Source organism: Mastigoproctus giganteus, chromosome 5 (assembly GCF_048544385.1).
Source record: "Mastigoproctus giganteus isolate SK-2022 chromosome 5, ASM4854438v1, whole genome shotgun sequence".
NCBI lineage: Eukaryota > Metazoa > Arthropoda > Arachnida > Uropygi > Thelyphonidae > Mastigoproctus > Mastigoproctus giganteus.
Genome location: NC_143579.1, coordinates 219993348 through 220011799, shown reverse-complemented (window position 1 = coordinate 220011799; position 18452 = coordinate 219993348). Strand labels below are relative to the sequence as shown.

The window sequence follows — 18452 nt, the reverse complement described above, 5'->3', positions numbered from 1 at the left end:
CATCACCTGTTATAAATTTTGGTAAAAATGTAGAGTTTTTCAGCTTGCTCGAGCAACTTAGATGAAATGAGGGATCAATGCTGTCTTTGATCTCAAGTGTGTGGGAATCAAACTTGTTGCCTGCTTGCTTTATGCCCTAATCTTTGGTCAAAATGACCTGAACCAAAACCAATGAAAGGGATATTACCATTAACAATTGTGTGAATGGCCGATTTGAATGAATGATGGTACAGACTTCATTGATGAAGTATGCACACATTAATTAGTGTTCTCTCATTAATGTTTTCTATGAAATTTCTGTAGAAATTCATATTGTTTGTTCCAATTTATTAATAACTGGTTCACTTGATTACTTTGAGACAATAAAATACAATAGCAATAGCTTTTTCAAAATTTTTAATGACTGGCCAAGTAACATCATTGAATTTGCATAGCCCTTGCAGCCATCGGACTTCAGGCTGCGAAATGCTGCCCTAACCTATACTTGTAAAGTTTATGTTTTTAATTCATTTAGCTTTCACGCAATAATACATATATATCATAACTTAAATCTTATTTAAGTTATGATATATATGTATTATTGCGTGAAAGCTAAATGAATTAAAAACATAACCATTTTCACTCAGTCAGTTCCATTGATAGCATGTTGCAGGCACAGCCAATGTTATCAATGGACATATGTTAGTTTTATGAAATATTGCACTGCCAAATGAATGCATTATCTTCTTTTAATTGTAAATTAAAAATATACATTTATTAACCGAACCCTGATTTTCTTAAATAACCAGATGTAACAGTTTCATTAAAAGTAGCTAGTTGAGAGAAAGTAAGAAATGCCACATTTAATATTAAAGTGTATCAGCAAACATACTGATTTTTGGCAACATATGTCATTGCTGTTGCTGTTGGTAAACGTGGAATATCGAATCTTCGTTTTCATATGAGAGTTCAACTTTTTTATTATTATTTTTATCTAATATTAAAGTCATCGTTTTTGCTAAGAGTTCTGAAAAAAGTTCTAAAAGCTGCTCAGTAAATTTTTTATTTTATCCTCTCTTTAAAAGGCGCCTCCGTAGCCAGGTGGGAAGGAGCAGCAGTGCGTAGCACACGCTTCTTGATTAGACCGGGGTTCGAGCCCGTCACCACCAAATACGAAGGATGCGGAAAGGTCAGGGAATGACCACCGCATATCCCGGAGCAATATGGCCTTAGTTGCTAATGCTCCTAAAAACCAATAACAAACAAACAAACCTCTCTTTAAAATTCATGGCAAGAGCACTGATATTAAAAAATATATATATTATACAGATCATGTTCTTCTTAATCATTCAGTCTGAGCAGGAGACACCCTTTTGTCAATCATAATTAGTGAATGCTAACAAGAGTGGAGTGGGGGGAGCCACCCAGCTGTCAGTTGTGATTAGGGAAAGCCAGCAAAATCTGATATCAGCTACAAAACCCCAGGGGCTCATATCTGGTGAGTATGGGCTTGGCACACCCAGGGTCCTGAGCTGGATATCATCATTCTTCTCTTTCTTGGTGATTCCTCTCTCTCTCTCTCTCTCTCTCTCTCTCTCTCTCTCTCTCTCTCTCTCTCTCTCTCTCAGGGCAACTCAGGAATTTTTTTTTTTTTCGCTCGTGCAGCATAAGCCTCAGGCTTCCTTGCACCATATGGCTAATAATAATAATAATAATAACATCAATAATATCGGCAGCAAGAGTGATGCAGCATTAAAAAAAAAAAAATCCTTATTATTGCCATATCTGAGTATAGTCCACAAAAGATCTTTGCTTGATTACAGCTTGAAGAAGTAATACATCAGTCTGAGACTTTGCATGATTGCTGTTCCTGTTTAGTTTTGCATTCAATGAATAAAATAGAATTATCCACACGTCGTTATTAAAGTGGAAAACTCGATTAGCCTGAAATATATTTGGTCCTCTGACTTATGAGATGTTCTGCAGACTGTTGCCAATGCTGTATTTGCAGTCGTTGAAATCAAGTTAAATTTAAGAATAGATATATATTAGCATTAGCATTAGTAGAGGCATTTGATGCAAGAAAGCAAGCTTATGCAGCATCAGCCAAAAAAAAAAAAAAAAAAAAAAAAAAAGTAACATAAATAAATAAAAATAACCACTTCCACTTCACCCCTCTGTTCGTTCGAAATACCTGTCCAGCTGAGCCTTAAACTTATTTAGGCTATCAACTTCCACGACAAGGGATGGAAGTCTGTTCCACCCACCAACCACCCGCTGGCTAAAGGCAAATTTCCGCACATCTATCCTACATCTGTCTTTCCTCAATTTGAATTTATGCCCTCTCAGGTGATTTTTCTGAGCTAGAGGAAGAATCCCATCAGCATTGAGCATGCTCAAACCATTCAAGGCTTTGTACACCTCTATCAGATCACCCCGCTGGTGCCTAGTTTCCAGACACTGTAATTTGCAAAACTTAAGCCTTTCTTCGTAAGAGAACCCCTTTGTCCCATTCACCAATCTAGTTGCCCTTCTCTGTACTCGTTCCAGCAGCTCTACATCCTTCCTGAAATGAGGCCTCCAGGCCTGTATACAGTACTCTAGGTGTGGCCTGACCATTGCCTTATACAAGGGAATAATCACCTCCTTATCCCTGCTAGAAAAATTCCTATATATCATTGACAATACACCATGAGCTACTCTTGCAGCTCGTCTGCACTGCTCAGAGAACTTCATATCTGCCTGCACCACCACCCCCAGGTCCCTTTCATTCTCTACCACTGTCAGTGTAGTACCACAGAGTTGATACGTTGCTCTGGGGTTGCTGTTTCCCATATGTAGTACTTTACATTTGTCAATGTTAAACTTCATTTGCCACCTCGAAGCCCATCTGCTCAACCTTTCCAAATCCTGTTGCAGCAGCATAGTGTCAGTAGTGTCCTTGACAACCCTGCCAACCTTCGTATCGTCTGCAAACTTGGACATTAAGCCTGATATACCATCATCAATATCATTTATAAATACAGAAAACAATAAAGGCCCCAATACTGAACCCTGAGGGACTCCACTAATAACATTAGTCCACGATGAGCAGTGTCCATTGATTACCACTCTCTGTCTTCTCCCCCCTCAACCACCCCTTTATCCATAGCAGCAACTTGCCTCCAATGCCACACTGCTCCAATTTGTGCAGCAGTCTTCCATGTGCAACAGTATCAAAAGCCTTTCTAAGATCCAAGTATATAATATCAAAGTTGTTCCCTGCATCCAGTTCTTTTGTGACTGCATCATAGTATCCAATCAAATTGGTCAGGCAAGACTTCCCCTTAACAAAACCATGCTGTGTCCTAGCTATAACTGAAGTCTTGTCTAGATGATCCTGCAGTGCTTCTTTCACCAGTGCCTCCATTAATTTTCCGGGAACAGAAGTTAAACTCACAGGTCTATAATTACTTGTGTCAGCCTTTGATCCCCCTTTGTGAATTGGGGTCACATTTGCACATCTCCAGTTAATGGGTACCTCCCCTGAGTCCAAGGAAGCTCTCATAATTATGGCTAAGGGTTTGCTTACCTCCTTTGCTGCCTCCTTTAATATAACTGGATAGATCCCATCCACCCCAGGTGCCTTTCTTGTGTTTATCTTCAACAATTTCTCCTCCACTTTGCTCTCAGTTATTACAAGATTCTCTAGCTTACTGCTAGAGTTGAATACACCTCTGGCATTCCCCTCGCTGAATAACTCCTCATGTGTGAATGTCGATGCAAAATATTCATTTAGTTTGTTAGCTACCCGAGCAGGGTCATCAACAGTTGACCCATCGATCTCAAGTGGACCAATCTGATTCATCCCCTTCCTTCTAGAGTTTACATAAGTAAAGAACTCTTTGCTGTTTTTCTTCGCATCCCTTGCCAAGGATCTCTCGTAATCTGCCTTCGCCTGCCTAACCTCCTTTGTAACTTGGTTACAGATCAACTTGTATCTATCATAGGCGTCCGTTTCACGTGTTAATTTGTATGTATCCCATGCATTTTTCTTCTCTGCCATATGCCTCATTAGTTCATCTGACAACCATTTAGGCCTAAACCGTGAACAATATTTCTTAGTTGGTATGTAAAGCCTAGTAGCTTCCACGATAAGTTCTTTGAATGCTTCCCATTTTGAATTTGCTGTTGGCAATATCATCAGTTGATCCCACTGTATAGAATTTAAATACTGTCTCAGTCCATTGTAGTCGCCTTTACGAAAGCAATACCCCTTCCCTTTACCCCTAATGGTAGTTACCTCTTTGAGTAACTCCCACTTCAGCACACTGTGATCACTGCCACCAAGTGGTTCATTTATCTGCAGATTCTTAATGCATGAAGAATCACTACTGATAATCAAATCAAGAGTATTACTCCCTCTAGTTGCCTCCCGAACATGCTGATGTAGAAAACAATCATCCAATAAATCCACAAAAGCCTTGCTACTGTGTGAGTGACCAGCCCCCAAATTCCAGTCAATATCTGGGAAATTAAAATCCCCCATTATAAGACTCTCTGATTTACTGGCCCACTCTATTTCTCCGAACAGTTTCTTATTATACTCATTGTCTTATTATACTCTTATTATATTATATTGTTTATTAATTTGTCTAGTTATTCCTTAGTCTACAGTCATGTTCACATAACCAACCAAATGTATTCCTCTTTTCAGTATTGGTAGGAAGTTTCACCATGGTGTGCATGGAATAACGTTTTGGCATATTATAATTTAAATACATATTTTAACTTAAATTCTAATACAGTTGATGATGGTTGTTAGATATATGTTCAATTTTTTGCATACATTTAATGCATTTGCAGAAAAGGCAAACATGAAAGAAACATATTTCCAACAAAATTCAAGACCATATATGGCAAATGGAGTTAATTTCTTAAAGAAACAATTTAATAATGGGATCATCTATAGTCAGTACTAAACTTGCAGATTTATAGGGCTTTAAAGCCTCAAAACTATGAAAAATTTCAAGTGCCATAATAAATTCTTTTATATCATTTCAACAAGTTCTGTATGTAGTTGAAACAAAAACTGTAGTTTATATAGGAGGTATCATCATACAGTATCTCATATTGTTAAAAGGGGTGTCATATCAGCCCTGACTTATTTTAAAATTTTTAAAGAAAGGAGGAAGAAATCCAGGCAATCAGCACTTGCTTCTTTCTTCAAAAAAAGGCAACCTTCTCAACCAGAGCCGTCAACAGAAGATCCTCAACCAGGACCTTCAAAAGCCAACTAAAACTTCGGCATTACACCACTGTCAAAATTTTTTATGTATTAATTTATTTTTTATTTATTATATTTATGTAGGTTAAAAATAAAACATTTTTTAATTAAAAAAGTTTATTTCTGAGCTTTAAATACTCCAGTATTGAAAAGAGTAGGTAAAATTGTTGGTGCCCAGAACAAAACCCTGTGATTTCCCATTAACTCCATTATATAAAGGGTTCCTTTGCACCTGTCCTCCCCCAGGAACCCAACCCTGGCATAAATCAAGAGCTACCTGTAGTTTAAATCTTACCTGGCAATATGCCAGTTTGTTGATTTATAACTCCACTGCTTTGTGCAAATTTCTTTTGCATCTGGGTCTAGCATAACAAACTTCAGGGTTTCAAATATTTTCCGTATATCCCCTAAGTGTTGTCAACTTTTGACAGGTTAACAGCATTTATTCCATTTAAGTATCCCCTATCGTTATTTTCATACAATATAGGTATATAGAAATAAACCTATATTATATGAAAATAATGATAAAAAATCATGAATTATATGAACCCTCATAAATGCTGCTGATTGTGAAATAATTTTTGTGCAAAGAACGATATGTAAAATATTTAATGTATTTTTTTCAGTAATGCATCCGTGTATTATGTATATACTTATGTATCCCACAAGAACCTAAGAGCTGCAATGTGGTCCATAAACACTTTGAGTTTTGAAATTGGATTCTTGATGCCACAGCTGCCCCTCTTGTACATTGTTAATATGGGGGACTTTATTTTTTAAATCAGAATTTGATTATCAGCTTACAATCCTCCTTGCAGTTGAATATTTCTGTTGTTAGCTTGTTTATAGTAAAAACATCTTATAAGGGCAAAAGATTGTAAATGTTTAAATTTTATTTATTAAATTGGTATTTTTATTATGATAAATTATTTTTTATAACTTATGTTTATTAAATTTATTTGTCTTTATTAAATTAAATAATAAAAAATGAGAAAATAATTGCTTCTTACTATAGAGTAATTTTTGTCAGGTTTTTTAAATATATATATATGTTGTATAGGTGCTCACATGTTTTCAAGGAAGCATCCATTAGCTTGTTGGGCATCATGTATGTTATCCATTTATGGAGGAGTTATGTTGGCTAACTTTCTTTTGGGTGAACCTGTTTTAGGAGCCTTTAAAAATGTTAACTCCTTACTTTTGGCTACAGGATCCTGGTAAGTAAGAAATTAAATTGACTATAAATTATATTTTTTTGCCATAAATTTGTAATTATTTGAAGTTAATTTTCAAATTTAAAAATTTAAACTAGATATTTATATTTTGGGCAGATCATTTACTGATCTTGACATACAGTTTGCTGCCACTTTATTAGGTACACATACCTAGTAGTGTGTTGAGCCTCCTTTAGCCTTCAAGACAGCTTTAATTCGTCCAGGCATGGATTGAACAAGATGCCGAAAACGTTGAGCAGGACTGGGGAACCATGCAGATATGAGTGTGTCACGCAGTTCCTTGAGATTTGACGGAGGTGTAGGCCTGCAGCGAACAGCCCTTTCCATCTCATCCCAAAGATGTTCAATAGGATTGAGATCCATGGATTGAATGGGCCACTGCAGCATGTTCATGCTGCAGTGATTCAGGCTTTGTACACCAGCGCATTATCCTGCTGGAGGTAACCATCTAACTGAGGATAAACTGTCAACATGAACAGATGCACTTGGTCAGCAACAATGTTTAGGTACGATGTGGCATTCAAACGTGAATATATGGGTATCAAATGGACCCAACGTGTGCCAAGAAAACATTCCCCACACCATAACACTGCTCCCACCACCTTGCACAGTAGTCATCAGACATCACGGGTCCATGGATTCATGTTGTTTTCCGCCAAATTGTGAGCCTTCCATCAACATGATGCACCAGGAACTTCGACTTGTCAGACCAAGCAACTGTTTTCCAATCCTCGATAGTCCAGTGCTGGTGTTGCTGTGTGTGCCCACAGGAGGCGTGCTCTCTTGTTCTTCATTGATAAAAAAGGTACATGATGTGGCCGTTGGCTGTTGTAGCCCATTCGCGACAAAGTGTAACTAGTGGTCCATTGCGATATTTTGTTCTGCGCACCAAGGTTGTATTCTGACGTGATGTGCAACATTGTGGCCCATCTGTTTGCTTGCAAAATTCTAGCCATCCTCCTCTGACTTCTCTCTCTCATCAACAAGCTATTTTCTTCCACAGGAGTGCCGTTGCACCATTCTCGATACATCCTTGAAACTGTGGTGCGTGAAATGTTCAGGAGAACTGCCGTTTCAGAGATGCCTTGTCCAGCACGTCTTGCGTCCATGCCACATTTGAAGTCCGTTAGATCATTCCTTTTCCCCATTCTTGCTACGGTTTGTATGCTTAACTGGATACTAGAAAGGTTGTTCTGCTGCATTTATATCCACAGCTGTGGTCATGTGACTTACAACGTTGTGGGACAAACCATTTGTGTGCACAGAGGGGTGTACCTAATAAAGTGGCAGCACAGTGTACATATGAAATCTTTGTTTTGTGGATATAAAGGTATCATAATTGTTTGTTATTAGTGGATATATAACTGGACACCACCATCTCAGTCACTAAATAAGTGTATACCAAATTTCTTGTCTTTATACCAAAAGTAAATTTAAGTACAAAGGCAAAACACACATGGTGATTCACAAAGATATGGTATAATTTCAGGAGCTGATTTCTGAGGCAGTTCTGAGTAAAAAAAGTTCACATGAACATAGGTCTCATTCTGAATAATTATAGACTTATTATATGGAATGCTAATGTGTGGTGTGTACCTATAATCGGTTGATTGGCCCATTTATTTTTGAGAGTTTTACTGGATAACTATCTACAATTTCAGAAAAATGAATTTCTGCAACTGTTAGATGTACCTTTGGCTACACAGTTGAGCTTCTCCTTGTTGTTCCCATGCAGTGGTTTACAAAATTGGCCATTTGGGTCACCAGACCTAAACCTTTTAGATTTTTGCCTGTTGGGCTGAATGATCTTGTATTCCACACAAAGATGCAAACTCGAGATGCATTTCTTAATTGATATTGAATGCTGTGGCCCCGCAAAAAAGACAAGCATGATGAGCTTAGGCAAGTAGTGAATGCAATTCACACAAGCGGTAAAATGCATTGAAATTGAAGGTGATGTTTTTGAGAATCTACTCTAACCATATGTGTATCTATAAAGACAGACCATAACTTTTATAAATAAATAAATCAAACAGCCCCAGGTCTGTAACCTTTCAGAAATGACCCATATTTATGTGCACTTTTTAACTCAATTTGCCTCAGAAATCAGCTCTTGAAGTTATGCTATATCTTTATAAATCATGCTTGTGTGTGTGTGTGTGTGTGTGTGTGTGTGTGTGTGTGTGTGTGTGTGTGTGTGTGTGTGTGTGTGTGTGTGTGTGTGTGTGTGTGTGTGTGTGTGTGTGTGCAGGCCAAAAGCTTCAAGAAAGTCAGGGTTTCTGCTGCTTTACAAAAATAAACATCTTCAGATGTTCATGAAATGTTAACAAAGCACATATAACAGTAAATTCTCAAATACTAACTGACAGAGAAATCTCTCTTTCTCTTTAATTTCTGGATGAGAAGTGCATGTAGTTTGTGAAGTGGTGGTATGTTAACTGATGGTTCTGTGTTAACACCTTGTCTATTCTCTTCTCTTGTAAAACAAAATTCATAAGCAGAGAAGAACATGAGTAGCTATTTGCAGGGAACAGTTGAGATGTAAATTACAGTAAATTGTTGAAGATAATGTTAACAAGAAAGGCACCTGGGGTGGATGGGATCTATCCAGTTATATTAAAGGAGGCAGCAAAGGAAGTAAGCAAACCCTTAGCCATAATTATGAGAGCTTCCTTGGACTCAGGGGAGGTACCCATAGACTGGAGATGTGCAAATGTCACCCCAATTCACAAAGGAGGATCAAAGGCTGACGCAAGTAATTATAGACCTGTGAGTTTAACTTCTGTTCCAGGAAAATTAATGTAGGCACTGGATGAAGAAGCACTGCAGGATCATCTGGACAAGACTTCAGTTATAGCTCGGACACAGCATGGTTTTGTAAAGGGAATGACTTGCCTCAACAATTTGATTGGATACTATGATGCAGTCACAAAAGAACTGGATGCAGGGAACAACTTTGATATTATATATTTGGATCTTAGAAAGGCTTTTGATACTGTTGCACATGGAAGACTGCTGCACAAATTGGAGCAGTGTGGCATTGGAGGCAAATTGCTGCTATGGATAAAGGGACGGTTGAGTGGGAGAAGACAGAGAGTGGTAATCAATGGACACTGCTCATCGTGGACTAATGTTATTAGTGGAGTCCCACAGGGTTCGGTGTTAGGTCCACTGTTGTTTTGTATATTTATCAATGATATTGAAGGTATATCAGGCTTAATGTCGAAGTTTGCAGATGATACAAAGGTTGGCAGGGTTGTTAAGGACACTACTGATGCTATGCTGCTGCAACAGGATCTGGAAAGGTTGAGCAGATGGGCTGAGAGGTGGCAAATGAAGTTTAACATTGACAAATGTAAAGTACTACATATGGGAAACAGCAACCCCAGAGCAACGTATCAACTCTGTGGTAGTACACTGACAGTGGTAGAGAATGAAAAGGACCTGGGGGTAATTGTGCAGGCAGATATGAAGTTCTCTGAGCAGTGCAGATGGGCTGTAAGAGTAGCTCATGGTGTCTTGTCAATGATATACAGGAATTTTTCTAGCAGGGATAAGGAGGTGATTATTCCCTTGTATAAGGCAATGGTGAGGCCACACCTTGAGTACTGTATACAGGTCTGGAGGCCTCATTTCAAGAAGGATGTAGAGCTGCTGGAACGAGTACAGAGAAATGCAACAAGATTAGTGAAGGGAATAAAGGGTTGCTCTTACAAAGAAAGGCTTAAGTTTTGCAAATTACAGTGTCTGGAGACTAGGCACCGGCAAGGTGATCTGATAGAGGTGTATAATGCCTTGAATGGTTTGCGCATGCTCAATGCCGATGGAATTAGCATTAGCATTAGTAGAGGCATATGATGCAAGAAAGCAAGCTTATTCAGCATCAGCCAAAAAAAAAAAAAAAAAAAAAAAAAACAACCACTACTCGAATTTCACCCCTCCGTTCGTTCGAAATACCTGTTCGAAATACCGTTCGAAATTTGTTTAGGCTATCAACTTCAACAACAAGCGATGGGAGTCTATTCCACAAACCAACTGCCCGCTGGCTAAAGGCAAATTTCCGCACATCTATCCGACATCCGTCCTTCCTCAATTTGAATTTATGCCCTCTCAGGTGATTATTCTGAGCAAGAGGAAGAATCCCATCGGCATTGAGCATGCTCAAGCCATTCAAAACCTTATACACCTCTATCAGATCACCTCGCCGATGCCTAGTCTCCAGGCTCTGTAATTTGCAAAACTTAAGCCTTTCTTCGTAAGAGCAACCCTTTGTTCCATTCACTAATCTTGTTGCCCTTCTCTGTACTCGTTCCAGCAGCTCTACATCCTTCTTGAAATGAGGCCTCCAGACCTGTATACAGTACTCAAGGTGTGGCCTGACCAATGCCTTATACAAGGGAATAATCACATCCCTGTCCCTGCTAGAAAAATTCCTGTATATCATTGACAAGACACCATGAGCTACTCTTGCAGCTCGTCTGCACTGCTCAGAGAACTTCATATCTGCCTGCACAATTACCCCCAGGTCCTTTTCATTCTCTACCACTGTCAGCGTAGTACCACAGAGTTGATACGTTGATCTGGGGTTACTGTTTCCCATATGTAGTACTTTACATTTGTCAATGTTAAACTTCATTTGCCACCTCTCAGCCCATCTGCTCAACCTTTCCAGATCCTGTTGCAGCAGCATAGTATCTGTAGTGTCCTTAACAACCCTGCCAACCTTGGTATCGTCTGCAAACTTGGACATTAAGCCTGATACACCATCATCAATATCATTTATAAATACAGAAAACAACAATGGACCCAACACTGGAACCCTGAGGAACTCCACTAATAACATTAGTCCACGTTGAGCAGTGTCCATTGATTACCACTCTCTGTCTTCTGCCACTCAACCTTCCCTTTATCCATAGCAGCAATTTGCCTCCAATGCCACACTTCTCCAATTTGTGCTGCAGTCTTCCATGCGCAACAGTATCAAAAGCCTTTCTAAGATCCAAATATATAATATCAAAGTTATTCCCTGCATCCAGTTCTTTTGTGACTACATCATAGTATCCAATCAAATTGGTCAGACAAGACCTGCCCTTAACAAAACCATGCTGTGTCTGAGCTATAACTGAATTCTTGTCCAGATGATCCTGCAGTGCTTCTTTAACCAGTGCCTGCCTCCATTAATTTTCCTGGAACCGAAGTTAAACTAACAGGTCTATAATTACTTGTGTCAGCCTTTGATCCTCCTTTGTGAATTGGGGTTACATTTGCACATCTCCAGTCCATGGGTACCTCCCCTGAATCCAAAGAAGCTCTCATAATTATGGCTAGGGGTTTGCTTACTTCCTTTGCTGCCTCCTTTAATATAACTGGATAGATCCCATCCACCCCGGGTGCCTTTTTTATGTTTATCCTCAACAATTTCTCCTCCACTTTCCTCTCAGTTATTAGAAAATAATCTAGCTCACTGCCAATGTTTTCTTCACCTATGACATTCCCCTTCCTGAATAACTCCTCATGTATGAATGTAGATGCAAAATACTCGTTTAGATTGTTAGCCACCTGAGCTGGATCCTCAACTGTTGAACCATCAACATCCAGTGGACCAATCTGATTCATCCCTTTCCTTCTTGAGTTTAAATAGGTAAAGAACTCTTTTCTGTTTTTCTTTGCATCCTTTGCCAAGGATTTCTCATAATCTGCCTTTGCCTGCCTAATCTCCTTTGTGACTTGGTTACAGACCAACTTATATCTATCATAGGCTTCCATGTCACCCATTAATTTGTATGTATCCCATGCATTTTTCTTCTCTGCCATATGTCTCATTAGTTCATCTGACAACCATTTAGGCCTGAACCTTGAACAATATTTCTTGGTTGGTATGTAAAGCCTGGTAGCTTCCAAGATTATTTCCTTGAATGCTTCCCATTTTGAATTTGCTGTTGGTAACATCATCAGTTGGTCCCACTGTATAGAATTTAAATACTGTCTCAGACCATCATAGTCGCCTTTACTAAAGCAAAAACCCTTCCCTTTACCTCTGATGGTAGTTACCTCCTTGAGTAAATCCCACTTCAACACACTGTGATCACTGCCACCCAGTGGTTCCTTTATCTGCAGATTCCTAATGCATGAAGAATCACTACTGATAATCAGATCAAGAGTATTACTCCCTCTAGTTGCCTCCCGAACATGCTGGTGTAGAAAACAATCATCCAATAAATCCACAAAAGCCTTGCTAGTGTGTGAGTGACCAACCCACAATTCTTCCTCTTGCTCAGAATAATCACCTGAGAGGGCATAAATTCAGATTGAGGAAAGACAGATGTAGGATAGATGTGCAGAAATTTGCCTTTAGCCAGCAGGTAGTTGGTTGGTGGAACAGACTTCCATCCCTTGTTGTGGAAGGCTCAGCTGGACAGGTATTTCGAACGAACGGAGGGGTGAAATGGGAGTGGTTTTTTTATTTATTTTTAATTTTTTTGGCTGATGCTGCATAAGCTTGCTTTCTTGCATCATATGCCTCTACTAATGCTAATGCTAATTCCAGCAAGTGATTGTGCACTTAAATCTAAGTAACCATTTAAGTATATATTTGTGTTTTAAAAAAAGATGTTCTACACATTTATCAACTATAACTTGATTTCAGACCTGTCAAACACAGGTCAGAAACTCAAGTTACATTTTTGTATCCTTCAAAACAGTTGCTATACAAGAGCCATTAAATGATTTAGATAAAAATTCATCTTATTAAAAAAATATAAAAAGTTCTTTAGTTTGTTTTCTTGGTTATAAGGTATGTTCGTGTCAGACAGCACCTGGGATTTCTCCCATCTCCGCGTGTGTTTCACTGTATCGAGGACAGTACACTGTCATGCCAGAGACTTGAAAGTGTGTGGGCCGTGTCTGTGCAGTGTGATTTGTTGTGCCCATTGTTTATCCGGCTTATTGGCCACCAGGCCCCTAGTGGGGCCCTACGTTGCCCATACCCTGCCACGTGGAGGCTAGCCGGGTGTATCCAGTATCACAACAAATTGCTCTGGCAGGTCCTGCCACCTAGTTTCCTGGGATTTCAGTGGCTAGGACCTATTTAAAAAAAAAAAAAAAAAAAAAATTGCTTTTGACATTAATGCTTAATGGGATTGCTGTTAGGAAATCGCTGGTTGGGGTTGAACGCTAAAGAGATGTGTTAAAGGCCAAATTTTGATGTTATTAAATTTAGACATGTGAGGCTATATGCTAGATAAAAGCTAATAGTGTTCGTTGTCTTAGAGATTTACAGGAAACCGGTAGAATTTAGACGTTGATTAGAATTTGGCAGCATTGTTAAGGGTGTACTCGGTCGATTTAGTGAGGGGGGGACTGAAGACTGGGGGGAAAACAGATAGAAGAATAGGGAAGATAGAGTAGGCATCCCTAAAGAGGTCAGTGGAGACGAGCCCCACCAGGCAAAGTATGGGGGGGTAGGCAGGGAGGAGAGGAGACAGAGATCTGTCTCCTCCCTCCCCTGCCTGGGGTTTTCTTGGTAATATAGAACCTCACAAATTAGCTTTAAATTTAGCATAATCTAATCAGTTTTTAACTTAACTATAAATGCTAATAAATTACTATGTTGGCCAAGGCAAATACTTAAAACCAAAAAGACTAGCATGACTATTACAGCAGTTAAACAGCATTTTTATAACCTTGACACTTTGTATACAAATTAAACTTCAATATTAACAAGCACTATTGACAGAAAAATTGTTCTTGAATTTTATTTGGGTCTGGAATTCTTGTTTGCAAAAGAAATAACTAACATTGGCCATCTAATATTCTCTTCTATAATTATGACACTTGGTAGTTTGACCATCTTTTTTATATTAAAGTTTCTGATCTTTTATTTCCTGTGGTATGCTGTTGTTAATTTTCAAAGTAATAAAAAGTATTACATAAATTAAAGGTACCTTAAATTCTTGATAAATTTGACTCTTTTATGTGAATCATGATTTTTTACTACCTCAGCATACTTAAACATTTTATAATTGCTGCACCACGAAAACGGAAGTTGAAATCTGTTCCTTTGAATGCATCAAACTAACTGTTTATGAATTTTGAAGAGTGGTGATGAAACTGTAACATATTCCAAATTATATATTTCAACCCACTTTGCTAAGCTGATGGAAGCTCATTTAAAGTTATAAAACTACAGTAAGTGCTGGATATAGTGATCATTTTCAAATTGAATTTTGATTCTAATAAACTGCAATTCTAATAACTGAAAATCGACAAATATTATCCACAAGCTATAAAAAATAAAGATATAAATCGCAAATTTTTGGTATTATCCACAGGTTATAAAAATAAAAATAAATTTATACTTACGTATATAGCGTAATTAATATACATATTAATTAAACATAACACTTTGTAATATGATTATAATTTAAAATAGTCATTTATTTTAGCTTAAATTGAAATATAATTCTTGACGAAATGTCAAAGAGTATGAAAAGGCTGTTAAAGCATGGGTAATGCATCTCCATCATTTCTACTACCCAGGTTTTGAATTATCAAACTAATAGAGTAAGCTTATGCGAAAAGATCTAAATTTCCCAAACACTTCCTAGTTAATTTCACATATATATATGTGGTCTCAATTCTAATCTCAGTGATGTCCATTTCCACTTACAGTCTGCCAAGCCCCATGTACTTTTTCTGACAGAATCTCAATCATCGATTGATTTAACTACTGCTCATCTCAGTTGCCCCAATTATTCGCTGTATGATTCCTTTGCCTCAAAGGTGGTACTTGTGCATATGTCTCTTACGATATTCCCTGTCAGAGACTTGGTAATTTGGAATCTCCTCTCTTTGATCTTCTCTGGCTTAAAATCTCTCTACTTCATTGTGTCAGATTCATCTGTTGTCTCTGCCGTTCTCTCAACTCCACTAATCACTTGGAGCTCTTTGACTTTCTCTCTTTGCAACTTGACTTTCTCCAGTCAAACTTTCCTAACAGTGAAATAATTTTCCTTGGTGATTTTAATGTTCACAACTCCAGCTGGTTTCCATTTTCTAGTCACGCTGACCCAGCTGGTCGAGATGCTGAGGCTTTCGCAATTACTAATGACCTAGCACAGATTGTTCATTTACCTACAAGAATACCGGACAATCCTAACCATACAGAAAACATGCTTGATCTTTTTCTCACAAACAACCTTTCTAAGTACATGGTCGAAGTGAGTGGTCCTTTAGGCACCTCAGATCACAACTTGGTGATTGTCTTTTCTCTAATGGAGCCTTTATCTCATGACTATTCTCAACCTCGTATTGATTGGCATTACAAGAATGCAAAATGGGATGACCTGCGAGATTTCTTTTCTTCTTTTCCTTGGTCTCATTACTGTTTCAAAACTTCTGATGTCAACGTTTGCTCAGATCGTGTCAGTGAAATTATTCTTGTAGGAATGCAATCCTTTTTCCCACACTCCACTTTAAAATCTCGTCCTTTATCTAATGGTTTTCACCTTGGTTTTCCAATAAATGTGTTAAGGCTGTTCAAGAGAAGAACATTGCATATCATAATAGGCTTGTTTCCAATTCTTCAGTTCCATTTTCTGCCTACTCGAAAGCTCGCAACAATTGTAAAACAGTTATTAACCAATCCAAACTAGATTTTGAACAGGCTAAGAGTAGAAAACTTGTTTGTTGCCCTATTGGTAGCCGAGCATTCTGCTCTCTTGCCAAAGCTATTGGCCGCAACTTTTGCCCATCTTTGATCCCATCTCTGTCAAAACCAGTTGGTTCTGTTGTCACTTCAGCCAAGGATAAAGCTGACCTGCTAGCATCCCATTTTTCTTCCAACTCATATATTAATGATTTTGGTAAAACACCTCCCGCCATTCCCAACACACTCCATTAAATGCCTCCTTAGTCTTTCGCCAAGAGAATGTCATAAGGATTTTGACGAATCTTGATGCAAAAAGCTCCTGGTCCTGATGGTATTTCTCCACTTGTTCTCAAAACCAGTGCTCCTGAACTTGCTCCTGTTCTTTGCCACCTTTTTTCACTTTCTTATTCCAAAGGTTTTTTTCTCTTCTGCTTGGAAATTTGCTCATATCTAGCCAGTTCCTAAAAAGGGTGACAAATTCCTCCCATCCAATTATCGTCCCATTTCAATTACTTCTACTCTTTCTAAAGTAATTGAGAAATCAATTAACTGCCAACTCTTAAATTACCTAGAAACCTTCCGTCTGATCAATGATTGCCAGTATGGATTCCATCAGTGTTGATCTGGTGATATTTTGGCTTATGTTACCCATTTATGAATTAGTTCAATGGAAAAGTTCAGTGAAACACAAGCAGTCGCTCTTGACATCTCAAAGGCTTTCGATCGTGTTTGGCATAAAGGTCTTCTAAAAAAGCTTCCATCTTATGGTTTGCCAACTGTTTTTTGTAATTGGTTACCCAGTTTTTTCTCTGATCACTCACTGAGGGTGATGGTAGATGGCTCTCTGTCTTCTAACTTCTCCACTAATACCGGTGTCCCCCAAGGTTCAGTTCTTTCCCCCCACTCTTTTCCTCTTCTATATTAGTGACCTTCTTCCATTGACTGGAAATCCTATCCATAGTTTTGCCAATGATAGCACATTGCATTCCACTTTCCATTTTGAGAAATCTTGCCCTGCTCAATCAGCTTCAACATCTTGAATATCTGCTTTCAATTCCTTAAATGCCGATCTCCAGGTAATTCTCCAGTGGGGCAAAGTCAACTTAGTTGATTTCGATCCTTCTAAAACTCAGGCTTGTTCTATATCTCACAAAAAGGATTCTTCTGCTCCTATGCTTACCTTTGATTGACACTCCGATTTCTAGGCAAGTTGATATATCTCTTTTGGGGATTACTCTGACTTTTAACCTCTCTTGTCACAAGCACATTGCAAATATTGCTTCCTTTGCATCTAAAAAACTTGGTTTTCTCTTTCGCTCTCGGCATTACTTTTCTTCCAAACAGCTGTTCACTCTGTACAAATCGAAAATCTGCCCTACCATGTAATATTGTTCCCACATCTGTGGCGGTGCCCCCAAAACCTCTCTCAGGCTTCTAGATTCCATTCAGAAGAGGGCAGTTAGGTTAATTAATGACTCCTCTCTAACAGAGTCTCTCCACTCGCTTTCTCATAGACGTACTGTTTCTGCTGCATGCCTCTTCTACAGATACTTCCATGGGCACTGTTCTTCTGAATTGGCTTCTATTATTCCTGCTCTCTTTTTCAAAACAGTCCGAACACGTGCCGCCACCAGCCAACATCCATTTACTATCCAACTTCAAACTCATAGAACTAACTTTTCATCTTCCTCGTTTATTCATTCAACTGCTGTTTTCTGGAACAACCCTCCTTTGTACGTATTTCCTGAAAATTACAGTCCACAGAAGTTCAAGTCTAATGTCAACAAATATCTTCTTTCGTATTCTCAACCTCCAACCCAAGCACAGTACCAAGTACTATAGGTTCTAATACCTCTCATGTTTGGGATTTTCTTTTTTTAAAAAAAAAAAAAAAAAAAAAGGTAGTATGCATGAATGATGATGAAGCCAACCAGCTTCAAAACGGTGCTGTCTGGGTGGTGGTGCCCATCTGAGAATAAGTAACAGTAGTTTTCTCTACCAGAGAAGCATTACTTATTCGAAGTAGTGCAATGCCTATGCAACTTGTTGTAAAAGTATTCACAATATGAGATATAATAAAACGATGCATGCATACTACCTGGAAGTAGAAATGATGGAAATGCATTACCCGTGCTTAAACAGCCTTTTTATTTTAGATTGCTTTAAATTATCACGATTTTAATTACTTGCACTAGTTTCTTCCAACGTTCTCCTCAGGCTGGCTATAGCTTCACTTGTTTGCCATTTTGTAACTGGAATTCGTTTGTGTTCATTTTCAATTTTCCTCCTCCTTGGCAAAATTATCAGTAACAGACTGAACAAT

The 18452-nt window shown here is 38.4% G+C and overlaps 1 protein-coding gene across 1 annotated transcript in view; it reads left to right on the top strand.

The window, feature by feature from the left end:
- LOC150086121 (trimeric intracellular cation channel type 1B.1) overlaps positions 1-18452 on the top strand; it is a 117872-nt gene that overhangs the window by 60318 nt on the left and 39102 nt on the right. Inside the window, exon 2 of the mRNA XM_090374394.1 lies at positions 6306-6462. Within this exon, the coding sequence (XP_090230520.1) occupies positions 6306-6462 (157 nt within the window). The remainder of the gene's footprint in view (positions 1-6305; positions 6463-18452) is intronic.